Source organism: Monopterus albus, unplaced genomic scaffold (genome assembly GCF_001952655.1).
Source record: "Monopterus albus unplaced genomic scaffold, M_albus_1.0 scaffold19.1, whole genome shotgun sequence".
In the NCBI taxonomy this organism is placed as follows: Eukaryota; Metazoa; Chordata; class Actinopteri; order Synbranchiformes; family Synbranchidae; genus Monopterus; species Monopterus albus.
This window is the reverse complement of record NW_018127899.1, coordinates 709,271-733,761: the sequence shown is the minus strand read 5'-3', so window position 1 is coordinate 733,761 and position 24,491 is coordinate 709,271. Positions and strand designations below refer to the sequence as shown.

The following is a 24,491-nucleotide window of genomic DNA, read 5'->3' as shown; positions in this document are numbered from 1 at the left end:
ATTGTCAATGGAACTGGGAAGCTTAAAATGCATTTGGATATTTCTCTTGGTGTGACGTTGGGGATGCTCGAGCTCTCACGAGGTATGGTGCCATCATCATCTTTTTTTTTTTAATTAGGGGAACTTTTATAAGCTGACCATAAGAAGACAGTGTGTTCACATTAGCAGACGTGTACTAAAGCATTATAGTTATTTCTGCAGCTAAATTTCATCTTGTTTGGGGATAAATGTGTCCCAGGCTCCTGGTGTCTGAAGAATGAAGATTTAGCAGCAGCTGCTGTGATTACTGTTGTAGCAATATATCCACTTTTATTAGTGTGATATCTAACAGGGTGGCTGATCTCAGAGCAGGGTCAGGGTTACAGCTCTGTGTGTTGTGTGTGTCTGTGTGTATGTGCAACTTGACCCAGTGGGATGCAGGTTACCTAGAAACCCCATGAGGACAGTGTTTAACTTCAATATTGTTATGCCAAAGGAAAGAACGCTCCCAGACCCAAAGAGACTGCACTGTTTTTGGCCTTAAAAGGGAGTCTCTTCATTTAGTCCAGTCAGGAGGGTGCTGGGGAAAACGTTTCATATCCCAAAATGGTGCAGAGAATCTAGACGTTAATTAAGGCATGCTGGACAAAACCAGAATTGACCTAGTTTCTAGCAAATCTTGTTTTAGAGTGTGTTTACTGTACTTCTAATATTAACCTTGTCTGAAGATGGAAAAAGTATGGTGCTGTATGCTACTGTTGTTTTGTTGGGGCTGGGACTATTGGTAAAACTTTAACCTACACAAATTACGCAAAACTATTTTTCCAGTTTATCTTGCTTGAGATGACGTTTCTTGTCCTGCTGATTACTGCTTGAAAAAGTAGGAAAACTTCCATTTCCATAAAGATTGCCATAGCGAGATGTACCTGCATGTACCTTGAGGCCCATTGTACTTCCTTGGTAACTGTGGAGGGCCATGGTCTGACTGACAGAAGTACAATGGAGCAAAACTGGTTCATCTTTCACGTACACTTGTTGGGGAACATTTCACATGTCAAGCAAGTTCGTCTTCTGTGTAGAGGCTGATGACAGCTGTGAACAATAGCTGGCTCTTTGCTTTGCCCAAATGGATTTTTAAAGTCAAGAAGACTTAAATGATGTATTTGAATACTTTCTCAGTGCCTTCACTGTCACTTTCCACCACTTTTAACTTCCTAAAACCTTCATCCAACAAAACCATCAGTAGAACTATTTCAACTCTGTGACATCTGTACAGAAACTTCTTGTAACCTTAAGCCACCCAGAAAATTGTTGAAAAGACACTGAAAAGATCTCGTATTGATCATTTGTCAATATACTGTATACAGCACAGGGTAGTCTCATTTATTCCTGTAGCCACTGAGATGCTTCCATAGAGCCGCGCTTTCGGTGTTGGAGTGACTTTACTGTGTACAATGGTACTTAACATACTGTATGTTGCAAATGTTCAGTCTCTTTAAATGATTAAGAATTTATAAATTTACATCTGCTAGCACCAAACACATATTTCAGCTGCGTGTCAGCCTGGCAAACCATAACCCGAACTTAAAATAATTTTTCCATGCCTGTGTTATCTGAGGAATGCTCTACATTTAGACTCACTGAGATAATGGGCAGGAGCGCTGTTGTGTCTGCAGAGAAATGTTTGTCCTCCCAGTTTAGTGGTTTATGTATTTTGTGACCAAATTACCAGGTTCTCATTAGACTTGGGCTGTAAAATACTTGTGATCTTACATTACTTTAGTCTATATTGTGTTAGGTTTGACCTAATTTAACACGTTTGATGATCCAGTCATCTTAATAATATGATCCCGCACTGTACATGTGGTCACGTTTTCAGATGTTATTGTTACCTCAAAGTACCAGGAATTATCATAATTTAAGCCTTAAAGGTAAGAACTATCTGTGCCAGACATATTCAGTCAGCATCTGCACATCTGCTGTTCCACCGTGTCCTGTGCCACAACCTATTTCTGCCTTCCTGTAATTACTGTTGAAACTGATTTTACTCTACTTTTGGAACAGTTTAAATGACTTTTGACGGGAAATCTGGCAAATTGCTCTAATACAAATCTTGTGTCTGATGCATGATTACATTACTGGATGAGTCGAGCATGAATCCTGACATGTTTATTCACTGGGGATGCTTGAAAAATGACTAGACACTAAAAATATAAAGAAATAAGTAAGTATACAAGCGTATTATATAACTTCAAGGATGGTTGTAAGTAGAATAGAGTAAAAGTAGCTTTAGTTTAGAAGCAAACCCAAGCTGACTCACCAAACATTCCAGCAGTAGCAGTTCACAACATATGTGATGTGCTGCCCTGTGTGGGTCTCTGTCCAAGTACAAGGCCCCACTTTCACCAGTTTAGTGTGTGTGTGGGATGGGCATGTAAGGGTCGTGGCTCTGCACAGCCTGTTTCCAGCTTGTTCCCACTCAACAGTGCCCATCCTGCTCTCCTCTCCTCTCCACACAACAGCTCGGTGGTCTCCTCCTGTGAATCCAGCCTCCAGCTCAATGACAGGACACGAGCAGCACGGCACCGTCGAGTCGTAGATGCAGGGCATGTCCAGTGTGTATAAAAGTCAAAGGCCAGGGGCAACTTTCTTCAGTCTGTGTGAGACAGGACAACAGCAAGAGAAGAAGCATTTTGTACTTAATCACTGGCAGTTTTGAAATAAAGCCAAACCATAAAGAGCCAGTTACCCAATGAGGCTGTCCTGAAAGAACAAGGATATTAAACTTGGAGTACAAAGCCTGACTTACTCTGCTGTGAACTCCATTACACTGATTCACCATGGTTTTAACTTCTCAAAATGGTGAGTGGCTTTGCTTGTTCCTGCTGTTTCTCCTCAGAGTTCTTTTGCTTTTGTTAAGTAGAAAGTCATTTCTATTGGCACAGCATTCTGTTTTCTGCAGAGCAGCTTTTGTATCCATTTGGTGGTTTTACCCAGAGTCAGAGGCATTCTGCTTCACCACAGAATATTATTTAAAAAAAGACTGGAAATGCATTTTTTAGCAGTGATTATGCAGTGATGGAGAGCACAGACACTGAGGTCAGTGAGCAAGACATTACCCTTCACATGTGTTCATTTTATTTGTGAGAAAAAAACAAGTAAAATAGCATTAAAAATCACAAATGGGGTGTTTAATCCATGCATCCATCCATTATCTACGCTGCTTATTCCTGAACAGGGACACGGGGGGCTGCAGCCAATCTCAGCTGACACGAGGCGAGAGGCGGGGTCCACCCTGGTCAGGTCACCAGTCTATCACAGGGCTGACATGTGACAAACAACCACACACACTCACACCTCTGTGAAAGCTCTAATGTATGGCTTCATGATACCCAAAAGCCTAAAAAATCAAGCAAAACAGGAGCAATCATGTCGGCTGAACACCACTGTTTAGTGTAATTGAACTAAGTTTTAAAGAATTTGGTGTTATATTGTTATTCCACAATGTTGTGAATCTTCACTCAACCATCTACTGTACGTTTACTTACAACCTTAATGAGTTGTCTGATGACAGGAACAAGTTGTTAACATTTCCTGCCGTTACCCTCCAGCCAATACGACCCAAATGTGGTATTATTGTGTCATGCAGAGGACATTTAACTGGCAGCATGTCTTCGGCTTGTGGGAAATAGTGTTCATCAAAAGTAGAAATACAATATAAACAATGATATAATATATTTTTTATGCCACCATCCCCTGTGCAAAGAAAACACAGTTTTTATGATTGAAAGTCTGGGCACTTTTGAAGAGTAAGTCTTTACACACCGGCTCGTTGAGCTACACAGTCAGAATATATAAAAGCTACTAAGCTCAGATGCAAAATAATCAAGATGAATCTTGCTGGTGTGACAGTAACTCGGAGCAGGCATTATTTGAAACATCACTTGGAGAACTGCAAGTGACAGCAACATGACATCAACGTTTAAATCCCCCTCTACACACATGCAAAGCATAAATGCAGCGCCGCAGTAAATCTGGATCACACACCCTAGTGATTTCCCTTACACACACAAGTCACTGAGTGGTTGTTATTTTACCCGCCATGTGACATGAGGCCGAGACAGAGGTGTCCTTTGTTTGGCCTACCTACAACCGACCACCTTCTCCACAGCAACTCAATGGGGAAACCCACAGGGCCGCTCAGGTTTCCGCTGGGACATGAAACGAAAGGTCCGCCCCAGCCAGAGAATTAGCCAGGACCCAGTTAAAGCTGAACATCTGCTCAGGAAACTCATATTTCTGTAGCGCTTGCAACCTTACAGCCCTTGTGGATGTTTAGTCTCGTTTAAAGGTACAGCTTTAGCTCTTAATTATTACATTACATAAAAAAGAGGAGAAAGAAGAACACTGTCCATAGTCCTTCAGGATGCCGTGAAACAACAGTGTCAGTGTTCTGTAAACGTTTCACTGAAAACCTTTCACTTTTCTCTCTCATGCATCGTTTGCAGTTGGTGGCCAGAATGACAGAGCTCACTTCCAGGGCAATGGTCCTTAACACAGCACTTTGTGGCACACTCTAAGTGCTCAGGACTAAATTGCTTGATAGGACACCTCATCTCCATTTGTATGGTAATCTACAGAAGAGCGCTGTAATGGCATCTGCTGGATCTGTGTCTCATTGGCTGTGACCCTGTGGTCAATTATAGGGACAATATCTACAACAACATCTACACCTCTACTGTAATAAGAGGTGCAATTATATCAGCACTTGTTTGATGGTTTTCTGTCCCTCTCCATTCTAACTGTGCTGAGTGTGATGGATGTGGGTTCTTACTGTCAGTCTTCCAGACTTCGATGGTCCTGGCACAGTATTGCTATAATTTCTTATTTTGCTGTGACGCTTTCTCTGAAAATGGCCCTGGAGGAGCCATGCCAAGACTGCGGTTAAAAGACCTCCTCCTCTCTCAGTTTCTCTCTTTCTCTGCATTTTCTTCCTGCTCCTCGTTTTCTTTTAGCATCTGCTTTAGGAGTCTATGTATCTTCATCCATTTATCCGTCTGGGTATCGCTGAATCACAAAACTCCTTTTTTTTCCTCAGCCATCATCAAATAGTTCCCTTATTGCTCATACAGTACTTACATATCCTAAGGAACTCTGGAACAATCGAACCAGTGAGTATAACAGACTTGGTGACTGCATTTATGAGCTGCTGTGCCTGATCCACTGCATCCTCAAACTCTACAGAATGGACTGGTTCTTGTGTGATCATGGCACAGAGACTTGAACACTGCGGCAGCGAAAAAACGGGCCAGCATGGAATCAAACGAGTGACAACCGATATGCATTTCCTCTTGTATCAATTGCTTTATTGTGAGTGTTCCTGTTTACACCTATCATTCCCAGTGTTTAATAAAAAGCAGATAAACCTGCTTTGTGTGCGCATGAGAGAGCGACTACCTGCTAATTATTCTTCGCAGTAAACATAACATTTGTAACCACACCACTGCAGAATATCATTAACTAAAAGTATTAGCATGTGGTACTGGCAGGAGGGGACTGTGGCTTCTCCAGATTGAAAACTGACTAATCTAAATGGGATACATCAATAAAATGGTCGAATAAAGTTGCGGGCACTTAAAAGCGTCGGCCCCTTTCGCTCAGACTCAAAGTGGGGAGGAGAGAGTTGCGGGCACTTAAAAGCGTCGGCCCCTTTCGCTCAGACTCAAAGTGGGGAGGAGAGCCACTGGCTGGCAGCCAGCCAGCAAATTAGAAGATAAGAAATATTCTTCCACTGGCACACCAGTGGCTTGCAGCTATTTAAAACAGAGGTTTATTGATAATTGAATTACTTGTAGAAAAAAAGACATGACAAGAATAGAATGCTTGGATGCAAATCAATAAGGAGATACTGTAATGAATAACACTGCAGTGGTGCAACACAACCAGGAGGATGTGGAGTGTGTGTGTGTGTGATACTCTGTTCATAGTGTGTGTGCTGACTTGTCCAGTCTGAGATGATCAGTGAAACAGCAAAATAGCTTAATAAAGGAAGACACCATCATGTTCATGTTCTACATTTTTTGTGTTTATGTCGCCTGCCTTGTGTTTCAGGTGTTGAGCTGAAGTAAATTGGCCTCTGACAGGATGGCAACGCCACAGAGCAGCTCACTCTCTTCATCTCCAATGAGGCAAGTAGAAGCAGAGTCTGGCCACTGTTGGTCTGCACCTCACGATTGTGGTGAGATGTCAAGCACAATCTGCGCACATGCACACAGTCCTGAGAAGAACTCAGCTCTGTCAGAATAAACAAAAATACCTTTGGAGATGCATTGTGGCTGTAAAGGAACTTAAATGAACGAATGAGCAAATAGTTACTGTGGATAATCCACAGACCTTGCAGTTAACAGTCAATGAAATTAGTTTTTTGATTAATAAATAGTTAAAATTCTTCCATTCACTTGGTTTATTATTATTTGAAGCTTGATATCATACTCCATGTTCAGAGCACTTTTCCATGTCCCGCAAGACACACCCACGTCACATGTACGTAAAACACATCACACCCAAACAACACTGTGACAATAACAGCCATGGCAGCAAGCTATCACCCTCCTGTTTCGACCTCCTACACACAGCGTACTCTGGCCCCTGTCTCCTTCTGATAATGTACTGTAATGGTGGTGATGGTGTGAGAGCAGCTGGTTTCATGGCAGCTCTCACCGGAGCAGAGATTGAGGTTTACAGCGGTGACAGAGTCTAGTTGTGCCATTCGTTGTCATCAGTGGTGGTTTGTGAGGAGAGGAATGTATCATAGACATGTCTGGCTGTGACTGTTTGGTTTTCAGTGATGCATGAGTTGGCAGATGTGGACACAAATACACTGAAATACACCGACTTAGTTGGACACATTTATGTGAAAAAAGTAGGAATTATTAAGAAATCTACAATGAGTGTAGAAGCAGAACTACCCTCAGTCCTTTGTTTTGAGTGGTGCTGAGCTGATTATTTCACCTGCCAATGCAGTACAACTACAAATGATAGTCCCCTGTACTGTTCTTGCAGAGTTGAATTCACTGATTGCATCAGTGTGCACGGGCGTGGTGCTGGTTTGTGCCCAGTGGGTGTGGTTTTAACTCTATTTCACTTCGGCATGTAAAACGTCATGTGCCATTGTGCCCGCCTGAATCGACGGCTGATGTGGTAAGTCAACAAAACAACATGTGGTCTGAGAGAATGGTAAACAGTGCAGGCCTGTAAACATAGCTTATTTACATAGTTTGGCAACACTGAATTCAAATGTGCCAACACTTGCAATTTGTGGTCAGGCTACTACCATCACTTCACTCTAATTGCGGGGGTGGTGGGGCAGGGCAGTGGTTAGTGCTGTCACCTCACAACAAGAAGTTTCCAGCTGACCCGGGGTCTTTCTGTGTGGAGTCTGCATGTTCTCCCTGTGCCTGCGTGGGTTCTCTCCAGGTATTCCGGCTTCCTCCCACAGTCCAAAGACATGCAGCTTAGGTTGACTAGCGACTCTAAATCCTCCTTCGGAGTGAATGTGTGTGTGTGCTTGTCTGTCGATGTGTCAGCCCTGTGACAGACTGGTGATCCATCCAAGGTGGACCCTGCCTCTCACCCAGTGTCAGCTGGTATAGATAATGGATGGATGGATGTTTGCCAGTGAATGAAGATCAGTATCATATCAGCTACCCAGTGTGTGGTTTGTTGAGGTTGAGGCAGTTTTCACTGAGGCTGCTGAGAATAATCACATCTCACCTCCTTCATATCTGCCTTGGGAGATGTTTACCAGCTGATTAGAGCTGTTGGCTCAACATCACCAAACCAATAAATCGATCTTAGTAAGGATCCTAGGTCAACAAATTAGAGGCAGTCAATAGCAGGAGGTGCAAAGGTCAGAACGTTAGTGATAATGCATGCACAAACATATCCTCCCACTTCTTCTCATGCACACACATGGCCTGGGTCATCTATTTAGATTCCACATGTGAGCTGCATATCAGCATATAAAAGCCAAACATTGAGACCAAAATACCTTGAAATATCTGTCAGACAGATGTGCTTAAGATGTAAAAAAGAGGCACAGCAAACAATCAGAAACTGAAGCAAAAACAGAGCAGTGCTGCATCCAGATTGTCAAGCAGTCACGAAAAGCTTAACTGGACTCTTTGCCTGGTTGAACCATCAATTAAACTGCTGTTTTCACAAGCTAGTCTTCAAACGTAACATCAGTAACTGTCAATATTTTTATTTTCTCATGTGTTAGTTACTTGGGGCTAAAGAAAACTCATCCAAAATCCACTGTGTGTTTCTGAGCCATCATGGCTATCAGTCTTTGGCCATCAATCTCCTGACTTTCAGAAACATCTCTTTTTAGAGATACACAAGACGAAAGTCTTATCACGCAACAGTGATTTATGTTGTTTCTCTTTTTATGAATCTCAGCAAAGAATACAAGTGCCAAATGCTGATTTCTCTTTCTAATGGGAAAAGACTTCATCAGTTGCTATGGCTGAGAAACCCTCAGTAACTGCTAATGAATTTGAATATATATCTTCTGATAGATTTGTGTTTACAAATGCTTGCACAGCATCAAACCTCGGGTTACAAATCTGGCAGTAGCTGATGAGTGACCCAGGTTTCTTTACCGTCATTTGTCTGTGCATGTGCCTCTTTATGTTGCAGCTTTTCACTTGCAACTCCTGTTGGAAAAGATGTGTGAATTTGCTGATGTGAGGGGAAAAAAGCATGAAACTGAGAGAAAAGGAGGGGGGAAACTAAAGAGAGAGAGTCAGCTGGAAATGATTTGAGATAGATTAAAAAAGACAGTGAGAAGAGAGAATCCATAGTCTGCACGTATGCCTGCAATAACTATATTTTTATTCACGTTACCAGGTGTGTGTTAGGGTAGGAGTGTGAGTCTGAAGGAAAGAGAACAAACATCAGAGAGAATTAAGGTAGTGTTGCATAAACTGAGACAGAGGCTGAGAATAGACTCCAAGTGGACTGTTTTAGGTGAGTCTGTTCTTGGCTGTGCATAAGAGGCCGTCTGAAACATCTGGGAGTCAGATGTCTTCTCCTGTTGCCAGAACTAAATTGTACCAGTCAGGGACCGTAGTATCCCTTACCATGCACTGTTTTGGGGGGAGCTCAGACTTGACCTTTGCCCAGAAGATCAAGGTGTAACTTGCACATTAAAAGTACCGTCAGCCATAAGCTTTTACCATTTTCTTAGCTCATCTGTACCTTAACACAGTGAGGCAGCATTATGTAAAGAAACTGCCTAAAAGTAGAGTTTGAAGAGAGCTCTCTTTAGCACTATTCAGATTTTTGAGCAGAAGAGAAATTCTTTTTAGTATATATGCCTCCATATTTAATTCTTTTCTGGGACAAAAGCTTCCTTGTTTCCTTTTCCAGTTGAAGCCAAAGCCACAATGGTCTGGTCTTCAAACTCTCGCAGCTCATTCTGCCCACATTTCCATTCACTCGGCCCCTCTGCACTGTGGTTTTGTTGTGGTATTGAAGAACAATTTCCATTTGTTCATACTGTATGTGAGATCAGGCATCAGACTGATATTCATGCAAACCAGGCAATGGACGACTGCAAAGGGCTCCTTCCTGCTTATATGGTGCTCAGTTGCTTCCATATCTTAGATCTGAATATGCAGTCAGATGCCAAACAGAAATAACAACATGAACTAACACATGTTGCAGTGTTTCTTTTCCAAACAAGCTGCTCGGCCTGCCAGTGGCTCTGCATGCAGTCTGTGGACAATTCCAGATGTTTTAAACCATTTGGTGTGGGGCTTTTTTCCACTCCTCACTGTACCATGAGTGCATAAAATTGTAACATGGGTAGTTACATAGAGAAACAAACCACAGAGCCTCCTTGGAGGCGGAGTCTTTTATCCAATTAAAAGGTTCATTAAAAGCAGCAACAAAAATAACACACCATGTTCTAGTGTGTCTAACATTAAAAAGTGGCTAAAAATAGATAATAAGTAGATTTTTGCAAGAAAAATAAGTTTGCTGGGGCCAAAGTTTTAATAAGAATAAACATCAAAGTAAATTTTAGGAGCAGCACGATACAAAGTAAGGCAAAGATGTGAAAATAACCGCTAAGTTTTGGGATTAGTTTAAGTCTTAGCTGTGGCATAAACACAGTAGATACACAACCTCAATCTCTCCACATGTATGTTGCTAGCTGGCCAACAGAAGGCTAACTCTAGCTAATGTTTGTAGTACATTGGACAAAGTCCAGCTGTCAAATTTACACACATGAAACAGGTGATGCTCATGTTGTGTGAAGATTCGTACATAGTACCTGAATCATTTGAAGCCTAGTAATAGGCAACCACCTCTGAAGAACAAATTAGTTCCTGCTGTCCAATAACTGCCATACTTGAGCGACAACAGGTGCTATTCTCTGGCCCCTAACTCTGCCCTAACCTGTAACAACTTCAAACCTAACTCCAGCCCCTACCCTACCATGACCTTAGCCTTAACTCAAGTGTAACCTTAACCCTACAAATACGGATGAAATACAAGATCACACATACACACTAAGACTCACAAACATCTCCTTCATAAACCTGGTGTTTGCTCAGGGATATGGAGCTCAACAGCCTCTCAGTGACTCATCCTGAAGAACAGCTCAGCTTGCCTCAAAGTGAATCATCTAAAAGCTCAAATTATCATTTTCACCTAAAGTATAACAGGAATAGCGAGCTCACTCTGACGCTAGCTCAGTGTATCAACCTGATAGCTGACATAAATCTGCACAGGATTCAACCATTTTTGATACCAATCAGTCAGATTTCTGCATATCCCTGTTTTATATGAAATTTGTTATTTTACATGTTTCTTTTACCTTCTTATGTTCAGGGGTTTTTGGAGACTGTCCTCCTTTAACATAAAATAGTATGCTTCAGTTGTGCCACCAAACTCTTACATGTTATAGTTTGGTGGCTTCTAGCGACTGTTATAGTTTGGAGCATTTGTCTTTTTGTCTTACGTTTGTTATATACCATGTTTACCCACTACACCACCGAGTTCATATTGATTTTATTTTATTTTTTATGTAATTACTTTTCAGAAAAAATGATGCAACCCTGTATTTAAGTGGTAAGGATGGTGATATTCTGGATTCTGTCAACAAATCCCAACCATGTGTTACTTCATCTCTTAGTACTTCCTTCTCCTTTATGTGACACTCAAGTTCTTGTGCACCATAAAGTTTGATCGACAGCTGTATGGGATCAAAAAGTTACTGTGAAAGAACCACAGATTACTACACAAATCTATTGATTACAAATTGGTTTCTGATATGATTGGCTTGGCATGACAATTCAGCATAATTCAGGTGAGCAATACAGATAATTTCAATTCATTTTTGTTCAATTAAACTAATCTAAATCACTCTTCATAATGCAATATCAAACACAGTCTGTTACAAAAGGCATGTTTAAACCTTGCTGTAGGTTTTTTGTTTTTTAAATACTAGGATATCTCCGCTTAACCGAGTCCTTTCTCTTTTGCTGCCACCACCCCTCGGTTTACTGCCAGCCACCAGCAGATGGATAGAAAAGGACAGATGCTTTATCCCCATAGGTTCCCCGTCTGGGATAATAGAGCTGCTGTCGCCTGACCCTCTCATGGCCCTGCATGTAAATATTTGTCACTCCCTGTGAGCTGAAGTGAACCAGTTCCCGTCCTTTGGAAAACAAACACATTATTATCATTGTTTTTTTTTTCATGGCAGTGAGGGAAACATTTTGTGGCTTGTTGGGCGTATAAATCAAGATGGGTTCATCCCCCTGTGATGTTGTTATATAACTGGATAATGGTTTGAAATGGCCACACTGGGACTGATATAAAGAGAATTCTGCATATTGCTGCACATTTTTAGCTCTAAAATTGATTTGATTGTTTGGTTTGTGGCGGCATGGTGGAGTAGTGGTTTGTGCTGTCACCTCACAACGAGAAGGTTCTGGGTTCAAGCTCTAGCCGACCCGGGGGCTTTCTATATGGAGTTTGCATATTCTCCCTGTGCCTGTGTGGGTTCTCTCCAGGTGCTCCGGCTTCCTCCCACAGTCCAAAGACAGGTTGACTAGTGACTCTAAATTGCCCAAAGGAGTGAGTGTGTGTGGTTGTCTGTCTCTAAGTGTTAGACTGGTGAACTGTCCAGGGTGGATTAGCTCCATGACCCTCGTCAGGATAAGCGGGATGAATGGATGTGTATTCAGTTTTACTTTTATGCAGTTAGGAATACATGAAATAAATATAACAGATATTTATGATAACCACATTTTGGGCATTTACTCTGTTTCTCAGTCGTCCAGTTTTTTTTTTGCTCTTCAACAAAAAAAGTCAGTATCTTAACTGGGTGATATACTGTATAACGGAAAATAATCTCAATTAAGAAATGAGAGCTCTTTCAATCTCCTCTTCAGTTGTGACAGTGATCAAGCACTCTGGGGCTAATTTGACTCACTTAGCTTGAGTCACTGCATTATTCACCTATGACTAATCTCTAACAAAAGACATTTTCGGAGCTGGAGTGGTTTTTAAAGAGGTTTTGAAAAAACAAGCAGGGATCAGCAGTATTTAATTTGCAAGGAACAGGAGAGATTAATTTTTTTAATCGCCTAGAGTTAAACTAATCCTCATATCTCATCCATTTTCAGAAGTCACAATGATCACTATGAAGCTATTTACCCCACTTAGCAGAACAAGCTCCATAGGCATGATTACCACACCCTGTAACACTGTGCACTCATTTATTCTAGTCTACATTTTCAGCTAATTACCTCTTCATCCTCTTTCCAAATTGAGGGAGATTTATTTGCCAAAAAGAGAGTTGAGTGAGCTTCTGCACTCTGCAGCGTGCAGATGTGACTACTTCTACATTTTATTCCACCCCCTCAGCTGACAGACAACTGACTGGATAGACTTCATAGTATTTCTAAATTTAGTGAGCTGTCTGTTTCTGAAGATAAAGTGTTAAAGTTGTTCATTTGAGGTTAACTTGAGATGCAAAAGTGAAAAAGTAGATGCGTCATAAATGTATATTTCTCCTGGTGATTTTTATTTGGGCGGCATAGTGACACAGTGGTTAGTGCTGTCACCTCACAGCAAGAAAATTTTGGGTTTGAGCCCCAGCTGACCCGATGCCTTTCTGCGCAGAGTTGCATGTTCTCCCTGTGTGGGTTCTCTCCAGGTGCTCCAGCCTCCTCCCACAGTCCAAAGACATGCAGCTTAGGTTAACTGGTGACTCTAAATTTCCCCTAGGAGTGAGTGTGGTTGTTTGTCTACATGTCAGACTATCCCAGCACAGAAAGGCACTGGGCCTGCTCAGGCTTGAACCCTGAACCTTCTTGCTGTGATGTGACACCACTAACCACCACGACACTGTGCCAATCACTCCAACACTCATTTTTTAGTAAACAGCTTTGATAGTAGATTTGATATAAGTGGTGTCGTGGTCTCTTTATATTTCAGTCCCATTTAACCTGCTGCTCTGGCCAGTAGCTGAAACTCAATACCTGGCTTGAAGAAGTGACATAATGACATTTTCTGTCTTGACATTGATTGTACACATAATGCTTCTCTTAGACCAGATCAACCATTGTTCAATACAAATATAATATCCCAGTGCATCCAGTGAGCTACCATCTCTCACAAACTGCAGACAATGCCCATACAGCTAAGCTCCATTAGAGACCTTTGTTGACTCAATGCAGAGTTGGCCGGTGTAGCCATCAACCAAACACCTTTCAGGGAGCCTTGACTCACTGGGTGCAGGACTCTGGATAGCTCCCTTAAGCCTGCGTTCATGAGGGTCAGCACTGGGGGAGATTGAAGTGGGGAGGATTGTTTATTGCAGCCTGTTGTAAAAGCTGTCTCTGTGCTGAAGGGAAGTGATGGGTTAAGCTAATAAGTGTGGAAACCAGCAGTTTTTGATGCATAATTGACTTGGTGTGACAGCAAATCTCACTCAGATTAAGAATTATGTTTTCAAGGATATATTTCCCATTTACATCTCAAAATTCTTATAGACTTCTCAATAATAAAATTTTTAGTTTTTACCTTCACAAAACAATCAGTAAAACGTCCCCAAATTTAGTACAAGTGAGGACACGGATGCTAAAATGACCTTAAACTCTATTAGAAGGATTGGTACCAGCTGTGTCAGGCCTAAACCATTCTTTTTTTCCTCTAACAATAATACATATACCAAACATACAAACATAATGCTAACTCCTGGCCTTGGAAGTAACACTAGGTCACCAGTGTAGACCACTAGTTAGCCAGACATGCTAACATTAGTGGTTTTTAGAAAACTAATTAAACAAAAGATACCAGCTTGCAAAAGGAAGAAAATCATTTCTCTTTGTGACTGGTAGGCGATGACTGGACAATTAATTGATGTTTGGAGGATGGAGTTAAGGGAATTTATGACAGACACAGTTAGTTATAAAAGAGGTTTTGCTTTACCATCCCAAGCCTATGCTTAATACAGTATAAAGACAGGGCATGAATGATACAGCCTAGTTAAATGACTTGTTATTGTCCAAACAAGCTTGAAATTATGAGTAATGATTTCCTTAATTATCTGCTGATTGAGTGTGTTATTTCTTGTGGCCGAGGTAAAGATGATTAAGAGTCTGTCATATAAATCAGCTCAAGCTACAGTCAGCGTGCCAGCCAGCACAAATAATGTCCCGCATCTCAATCAACACTGTTCTCAATATATAGTACATTATGTGTGTAATACCCAGGACATATGTTGCATGAATGTGGTTCTGTGCAGTAATTTGCACTTCTAATTTTACTATGCAATCGTTGCGAAACCAAACACAAAGCAGTTTGTATCGATTTCTTCTGAGCAAATCAAACCAGTAACAGGAAACTGAATGTTCTCTGCATGTGCCGATCAATAGTGGTGAATGAACTCTGGTCTGTGCTACATCAGCTCAGCTTGTTTTTAATGTGTGGCACCCCACATAAACAGTACACCCAAAAATCCATTTATCTTTGGTTAAAACTGCGTTCATCGTTGAAAACATGCAAATACGTACATGAGGGAAACCACAAATGACTTGTTCTTTGTAGCAGTTTGTTTCGATTTGTTGACTCGTTCTGCAAGCGCTTAATAAATTCAGTGAACAAACTCTTTTGTTTTTTCTATTTTTGGTTCAGTTGCACAGAGAACAGGCTTGTGACAACTGTGACACTGTGCCATCTCTAAACTGAATAAGCTGACTCTGACTGTATTTTTTCTGGCTTCATTTTTCCCACAGCACCTGGATGCAGTCTCTTCAGGTTGACTCAGTGCAGCGCTGGATGGAGGATCTTCGCCACATGACGGAGGTGGAGTGCATGTGTGTCCTCCAGGCCAAACCAATCGGGGTGGAGGAAGAATCCCAGCAGGGAGAACTGATTATGGCATCTGGGGTCGGTGGTGGGGCGCACGTGGCTAGGAACAACCTGCAGACACTCCTCCGCCGAGCACTGGTGGTCAGCACGGGCGCTGGCAGAGGGTCCACAGCACAGCCGTAAGGGCAAACTGCCATGTTCGCTCACTGGTCCATGAATACAGTGTCGCCCGCAACACGCCACCAGAGATGCAGAAGGTGATGGCTGATCAGGCACTGACACTTCCTCATATACCAATTAAAATATAATATGGACATTTTCCTGCTGCTATATAAAAAGCATGGATTTAGAATTACATCATTTACATTTTGCTTAGACTTATCAGTCTAATAACGGGACATCCAAAAGCCCTCATGCACCTCTGTCACTTAAATTGGTCTGTGCCCATTATACACAAAAAAATAATTTGATAATTTTCTCTTACGGTACACTGTTGGCTTTCTCCAAGACCTCAGCACCTCACAAACCTCATTGTATCAGTCATCAGAGACAAATAGGTATCATCAATTACCAAATAAAGAAATTGATAATCTGTATTTAAGTGGAATGAAAACCATGTTCTGCTGTTTTATAAAAACAATGTGGCACACACTTACAGTACATACATCCACACATGGAAGCTGCCCAGTACGACCACAGTCTGACCTGTGGGCCACTGCAGCTCTACTGGAACTGCTTATCACTGCTAATTATATTTCCTCCTTTTCTTTCATGGCAGTATGAGAAATCTCTGCTGGAAAAGTGTATGGAGCTGACAAATATTACAGAGAGGTAACAGTCCATAAAGCAAATATAAAAACACTAGTAAAAAGTGTATTTATGTGGAACTCACTGGTAAATGTCTCATCACACATGGCCCACAGATGTCTTCATACTGATGATGAATTCTTCCTGAAATCCATGAGGGAGGCCATCCACGAGATCCTCACAGATGTCAGTGATTCCTTCAGCAACATGATTGACATGGCCTTAGCCAATGAGATCCAGGTACATTTTGAAACTGAGCTGAAATTGGAAACATATGTTTCTTTAATATTTATATTGGAGTCGCTGCTTGCCCTGAATTTCTTCGTGTCACATGAAGGCAAGTTAAGGCCACTTACTGCAAAAGACAACTTTAGAATTGTGTGCTCCAGTGCATTTCACAAACACTTTGACGTGCACCACAAATGACTCTAACCTATGGTGTTCCAAAATGAACAGTTCTACTTTCATCACTAGGTTTATATTTTCAAAACAAGTTGGAACACTGCGGTTTGTGCTCCATTCACACCTGCTGTCTAAGCTGCAAAGGAGAAACAATGTGGAAGTGGAGAGTGAGGATGTTTTTGTTGGTTCTGGATTCTTTGATGTACTATTGAAGGGTTTGTGTTTGTTTTTGGGGTCAGGTTAGAATTAGGTCTGTGTTTTTGTGTGTTACTGGATCAACTGAGTCAGTGTTCATTCAGCGATAAACAGTCAAACAGAAATATAAGAATGGGTTGCACTAATTGAGAATTACATCGTCTCTGTATGACCTGAAAAATTAAAGAGATATTTTTTATTTTACTCTAATAAATCCATGATTGCATTCACACAGATGATGGATAATTGCATTTCATGTCTGAGACATTATACAGGGAGTTAGTGGCTGCAGGAGAAGTTTTTATTTATATGTTTTCATGTGATTATAACTATTTATAGGTGTAATGATTTATCTTTGGACCATATTTAAATTTGTGGTATAAGAGCACATTCCAGAGGAAGTTGGCCACAGTTACTATCAGTAGATCTCAAAGCTGAGCATAAAAACAGACATTGATGAAACTGGGGAATGCTCAGCAAATAAACACAAACACTTATCTAGGAAATGTGCTGATCCTCTGGGCCCAATCAAACAGCAGGGAAGAAAAATTCAAATTGTCTAAATTATTTTTCCTGATGGGATGAAGCACAGCAATACAGAGATTTTCAAATGTTCTTTATTTTTTTAATGTAAAAACTTTGAAAGTTTCTGACCAGCGCTTCCTGTGGTAGTGTCAATAAACAACAACGGAGACACTAAAGAATAGCACTGTCTTCATGTGTCTGACACAAAGATACTGAGATGAATGGGTTGCTAGCAAAAGACGTTTATCTTTCTGCATGCACAAACGATGATTTCAAAGATGGTATGATAGCTTTAAACCCCCTTAAAAATGACTTTAATTAACCTCAAAGTTGTTCAAAATCAGCTGGCTTATTCTTCTTGCAGGTCCTGATCAAACAGATTGAATCATCGGACAGCATTCACACAATCGGCAGCGCCATTAGCAACCTCCTGTCCCTGACACAGGATGGACCTCAGCTCTGCAGCATCATTGCCAAGGTACTGTGGATATACTAGTGGACTCTGCCCTATCTTGGCCCTGTGCTGACAATGACTACGTCGATGTGGTCACATAGATTTGATTTGGCTGGAGAATAATTTCAAGACCAGCTACACCCATTAAAATATATTGGTCTGAGATAAACCTGTCTCCACTGATGCATTTGATTACACAATAATTTGTCATGTTGGAGATGCTGACGTCAGTGACAAGCCAACAGCATGTATTATATTCCTGGGTTTACATGTTGCACACAGACCTCCCACCCGGTCTTTGCCACAGGCAGCTGTATTTGATAGTGCGTCTCCGCCCCTTTGCTAGACACACCCCTGTTATGTTCAGTTCCACCCTAGGCCAATGTTCATCATCCACAGCAGCCGACCTGCAGCTATCTTTTTATACATACCCCTAAAACGCTATTTCACTGTGAGATAGGACAAGCCAGACCAGACAGCAAGTCTCAGTTGGCCATTAGTTAGCCGGATACCTTTGATAAGACTCTTCCTGATGGCCTCCACAAACACAGAGTAACACACACACACCTCTTTGCTCGCAGATTGTCAGATCAATCCTGTCAGCTTCCATTAGAAGTAAACATTGATTACAAATGCAGGTTGCTCAGCTGCCTGTACCATTCAAACACTCCAGCTTCTTAACTCCCTCTGCAGCGATGCTGGTTGACCCCTCAGAGAGGTGTCTGAGCGAAGTGGCTGCAAATAAATACCCAATACAAAACTCTGTCCACCTTCCATTTGAATTAATTAGCTTCCACCAATCACATTCTCACATACACAGCCTTTGCTGTCATGCATGTCATCTGGCTCACATCCGAGCCCTTCACTCATTATCATTTTCTGCAGCCTGCTAACTTTTCTGTAGTACTTCTTTTGGAGAACAATTAGCCATTTAAATGCTTGGGCAGAAATCTGCTATTTCCACCTTCTTCCTCTCTTTACCAGTGCTGATGTTGACAGTGTTTAGTGAGTGATACACTGAGTATGAAGAGGAGAAGGAAGGCAGGATAAATGTATGGCAGTGAAACAGGCAGCATGACAAACACAGATGATTCACTGTTTATATAAATCCAGACTGGGGTGAAATAGATTTGTACATTTTGGAGTTTATCATGTTGGTTTCATTCTTTTGGAAGAACCACATGTGTGGAGTTTAACAACATTATAGTATAATGGATACCAGACAGTTTAAGGCAGTGGCAGCTGCTTAGGGAAAATGAGAGCGCTGTGTGATAATTAGGTATTAAGTTGCAATTTACATCGATCTAGCTTGTGTGATGAGGATAGCATGTCCCTTTGGCTAAATTTACCTGTTGCTAATACATCAACATGCATGGCAGGGTTGTTTTAAAGTTCTCCCCTGGCTTTTGTAGGAAAATTCCAATGTAATCTGCAGTTTCATACTTGAAAATCTAAGTTCTGGATACTTAAAGCTACATGAATTTCATGTTGGGAGGAACAGGAACAAGCTGTAAGCAACAAACTGTAAATGCAAGTTTACACAAGTTTAAAAGACAGTTGTCACTTTACACATCCAGCAGATACAGAGCAACATGAGCATTCATGTGGAGATTTATTCATGTCTGTTTGAATGCAAGTCCAATATTCACTTTCATTTTATCTCCATTTTTGGAGAGGGAAATATCTGGCTCTTTAGCAGCTAAATGCTTCTCTGTTGCTTCTTTTTGACCAAGGCAGTTATAGGGCTGGTTCGGATCCAGAGCCTAATTTTGAACCTGCTCTTTGTGTTTTGACAGCCAAAGAACTGGCTCTGGGCCAGGAAAACTGGTCCTAACATGGCACCAACTCTCTGCTGGTCTAGAACTAAGAACCGCTTATGTCATGAGCTGTGGGTGGGATTATTGTGACCAGCAAGACCAACTAGACTCTGGCTGCCATTTTTTTAAAAACACAACAAGAGAGTACTGTAGTTTTGCCTAACTTTTAATACCAAAATAAAACCATGAGCCTCATTGGCATGAGACTGAAGCAGCAGTGGACTGTGGATGAGACAAACTGTTAGCTAGCTAAAGTTTAAAAGCCAGTAGCAACACTACAAAGGAGACACTGAAGTGTGCTGGGAAAGCACAGGCAGACATATACAGAGACATAATTACATGGCTCCGTGGTGGCTCTCTAGCCCATGGAAAAGCAAATCGGTTCTTAGGGCGTCTGCAAGTTAAACTCGCTGCAAACCTGCTCCACTGCCAGCACAGAACTAGTACTTAGTTTGTTTTGGTTGAAGTTCATCTGCCATTTGCTGCAAAATATGCACAGTGGGTTCAACTGTACCTTTTTTATACTAGTGAGAGCTGTGAGTCTGAAACATATTGGGGAAAACAATGGGCTAAAAGAATTGTGAGTAGCTGCAAAGTGGACTGATAATTCTCGGGGAGTTTGTCACCAAAAGCGAGTATTAAATATATTGATTATAGCAGCTATAAATAAACTGTGTAATACATTTGATTTGATTTGAACTAGTGAGTGAGGGAATCTACATAACATTTTCTTTCAAAGTAAATGTATATGATATGCTTTCAGTTTCATTCACTTGTTTCTGAGTTATTTCATTTGTTTGCATAAATTAAATTAACGTACTGTATGTGACAAAAATGAAAAGAGCAGCACAAATGACTGTTAAGTGTGCAAAATAGCATGAGATCTCTCGTCTCGTGTCTAATTATAACTTATACACTTGATTTCAAAACATATTCAGTGTTTTACTCTAATGTGCCTCATAAAGTAGTTAATGCCACTAAAGAATATGGCTCCTTTTTGTAAGTGACAGCTTGTCAGACTCTGAGTAATCACATCGCTGTGACAGATTTGTCACGACTGAATGAACTGCGCCCATCTGCTTTACCAAGCAGGTCAGAACAAATCATGCAAATTATTGTCGAATACCACCTATTTCCGCCTTTATCTGATGACCCACTCATAATAACAAAACAAACAAAATACATGCTACACATTTTTATCCCTATTTAAAAAGCCTTCCATTTTTGTCCCTTAATCCACCCAAAACAAGTCAAGTCTCTTCTCTTTCTTTTGGTTTTTGCTTGGATAAATCATTAACAGAAAAACATTTATATTTTTAGATCTTTAAAGTTTTTATTTTCCCCCAAACAAACACTGTGAGAAACAAGCAAACTCTACACAGAAAGGAGAAGAAAAGTCTTATATAAGCAAAGTGTTTAACTGGAAAACTAGACAGTTTGCTGTCTCACTGTTTCCCTACTGTCATGATGGCTACTGAATCAGATGCGTCCACGTTGGCAGGCTCCTCACACATTATGTGCACCCTGCACTGAACTGAAAGCTTTAGATTGCAGGGTGTGTGAGAGCATGACGTGGCAGTAACTCAGGCCTGGTGAGAGTCAACGTCCCATCAAAACACAAGGACAAGAATAAACTGTGTTTTTACAGCAAGAATTATGATTTAGCTTCAGACAATATCTTCCACCAGCCTTTTGTTCAACACTAATAACCACTGTTTGCAAATCAAGTAGCAAACTGCCTCTGACCTCTCACAGCTCAATGAACTGTGGGCTTTGTGTGAGCGAGAACAGCAAACCAGTGCACAATTCAGAAAACTATCAGATGGAAAGAAATTATACGCTGTGTAGGCCTTCACATGCAAACACACAGATAGAGAGGCATTTCAAGTTTCACATGATAATGTTAGCGTGGCAAGTACCAAAATAAATGAGTGCAAATGAATGTGCTCTGTGGGCTTTGTTTAAGGAATGAGAATGAAATCAGTGGAAACAGTAGAACTGCAAGTTGTTCTATGTGGAAGGGAAAGCAATGCCTGACATGCCCAACAGTCTGTGAAAAGGAAAAGCAGGAGAAAGGCTATACAAATATATCAGTCTCAGGCTCTTCTGCTGCAATGCATATAAATGTTCAGATATTTGAATGCACACATTGTTTATTCTCACTTCTATTGCTCTGTTTTTAATTTTTTGCACTTACTGTTATTTTCTATTCCTGTTGCTTTACAACGCATTGGGAGCCTCTGTACCAGAGTCACATTCCTGTATGTTCAAACATATTTGGCCATTAAAGTTCCAGAGTCAGTAAAATTTAGAACAATTAAACTTTTTAAAGTTTAAAAGTTTAAAGTCACAAAATATAACTAAATTAGAACTAAAGCTCAAAAGTGCATTAGACCGTTCAGAGATTCTCCACAGACTAAAGCAACATTTGTATCACAGACAAACAACAGGATCAACAGCATCCTCATCAGTACCTGATTCTGAGCCTCTCTGGAGTTTCAAAAGGTTTACTGAAAACTCCAGTGTTGGCAGTTCTTCCACATATAGCAGAACAATATTGTGTAGGTGATGAACAGGGTAGAGCGGTCAGGCTGGAGGGCAGGATGATTAGCCACTCCAAGCTGTGGCATCATGACCGTAGCAGCATATGAGACATGCCAGCTCAGTATAATGGCCTTATTAGGATAATGGTGGTCATTACAGGCTTTGTCTTCCTCCAGGTAATTCCATCTACCTGCACAGTGAATAGAATTCAATACCTGCAAGTGTTTGTTTTTTTTTTAGTCAGAGGGCTGCTTTAGTGTAGATTCACAGCCAATAGAGCAGCTATGTTTGTTTGTTTACATCAGGCATAATCCAGCAGAAAACACTCAGCTATTGTGGCCAGCAAACCATCTTTTTCCTGCTCACTGTTTCTCATTCACGAATTACGTATATTTTTGCTGTTTGTATCCGACGTGATGAACTGTGTGAGCCACTCGATAGGGTCTGCGGTTGGCAGGCTTGCTGAGTAAACCTGCCAAAATCTGTCGGTCATTTCAAGTCTCCTGGAATCTTTAAAACCAGCATGCTGCTATTAGATCTGCTGGACCTGTTGGCTCTCAACAGCATGATCTACAAGGAGCAATTTGATACATTATTTTGCACCATCATGTGTGCTTCAAGACAAGGGCTGATTATAATGTATGGTGCATAATTGGGTGGCATGAACCCTAATGTCAGGCCTTTGAAATTCTCAAAACAAGAGAGTTGTTTTCCCAGACTAACCACCTTTTTGCCCTACATTGATTTCAACATACAGAGAATTATTTGTACAGCATCCACTAGACAAATAAACAAAATAAAAATTTGATTGCATTTTATGGGAACCTCGTATTATGGTCTTGATTGGTAATGAAAAAAATTATTCCAAGCTGTGGCTATTAAACATTCTGTTAAATCCAGAATATGCACCTGTTCTTACAATAACATTTATACATATGATGACGTTTTTGGATAAGTAAAGTGTGGGTGTGGCAACAATGAGCCAGGCTGCATCAGGCTGAGGTAGCAGGCACAAAGTAAAGTCATACTACAAGCAGTATTGCAATAGATGGAGGAAAGCACAGCAACAAAAGTAAATTAATATGTGACATATGACCTCAGCCTCCGGCTAAATAGTGCTGTGTAATAGTCTCAGTGTTGCCAAGACAGGATTAGCACACACTTAACCCACTTGTCCTCAAGAAAAGTTAAGGCTTGCATTTCCTTATTTTGCTTATGTTAAAAGTAACTTTCTCAATTTTCACTGAAGAAAGTGTAAATGTTCATTAAACACCCATGTCTTCTGCCTTTTGCCAGAATTACCTGTTAGTCAATAAATTACATGTCAAGTTGCCTTTGCCAAGAAACAGAGTACAGTGGGGAAAAAATCAAGGTTGTAGGGTTTTAAATTCAGATCACTCCGTGCCGATGAGGGTGTTTTGGAATCTTAAACATGGACTCAAAAGAAAAAAGAAATAAAGAAGAATCCAGATACAACTGCTCATTAAGTTCCTGAATTTATTCCATAGAAAAGTGAGAAATTATTATTAATAGTAATATTAATAACAATAGAGACTTAATGCAGACAACATCACATACAGTAAGTCTTGAAAGAATTCAGAAAAGGTTATGAGTCGTTACTGTTCATGTGCTAAAACCATTTTAACCCATTTGCAAATTTATCAGTGCAGTGTCTCAAAGATAAAGTACTTTTTTATATACATTTATTTTATTGTCACATGAAAACATGTTTTTGCAGCTAGTGACCATACAAGGATTTACCAGCTTTATCACATGATCTGTTGTTGTGCCTGAACCTTTCCTGAGGCTTAAACATTATGGTTTCTCCTTCTTTTGTTCTTCCACAGGAAGGAGCTGTGGTGGCCCTGTTTAAGATCTGCAGGCAGGACCGCTTCAGAGACCTCTACGCTCACGCTCTGAGAACTGTGGCCTCCATCTGCTGTGTGGAGGAGGGCATCAACCAACTGGACAAGGTCAGTCTGTCTCTCGCACATGTACACCTTTGTCATCCTAGTCCTGTAAGGCTCTTCACTGATATAATGCATTCCTGAGCCACTTACCCTAACCTCAGCTATCACAACTAAAGGCCTAACTGCAGTTTACAGTGGGGAGAGAAATGGTACATGAGCACTAATCCACATTTCGTGTAATGGAACAAATGGGTATGAGAGACAAAGGGAAAGAATGTGAGACTGTGTTAATCTCAAGTAAGTAAATACAATACTTCCAGTAAAATACAGCCAACAAGGCAGATTGTGTTTACTTTGATCAGCTGAAGCTATAGCTCAGACAGGCAGTTGTTTCGCTTCCCAGCAGCACAGTACTCTCACTTCCCATGTTATGACTGGGAGGCTATAGTTTATTTTTACAGGTGA

The 24,491-nt window shown here is 40.9% G+C and overlaps 1 protein-coding gene across 1 annotated transcript in view; it reads left to right on the top strand.

The window, feature by feature from the left end:
- Positions 1-24,491, top strand: part of insc (INSC spindle orientation adaptor protein) — a 43,160-nt gene that overhangs the window by 10,295 nt on the left and 8,374 nt on the right. The window contains 7 exon segments of the mRNA XM_020593333.1: positions 6,091-6,167; positions 15,297-15,520; positions 15,523-15,629; positions 16,151-16,203; positions 16,296-16,419; positions 17,666-17,779; positions 23,964-24,089. Coding sequence (XP_020448989.1) covers positions 6,124-6,167; positions 15,297-15,520; positions 15,523-15,629; positions 16,151-16,203; positions 16,296-16,419; positions 17,666-17,779; positions 23,964-24,089 — 792 coding nt within the window. The 5' untranslated portion in view covers positions 6,091-6,123.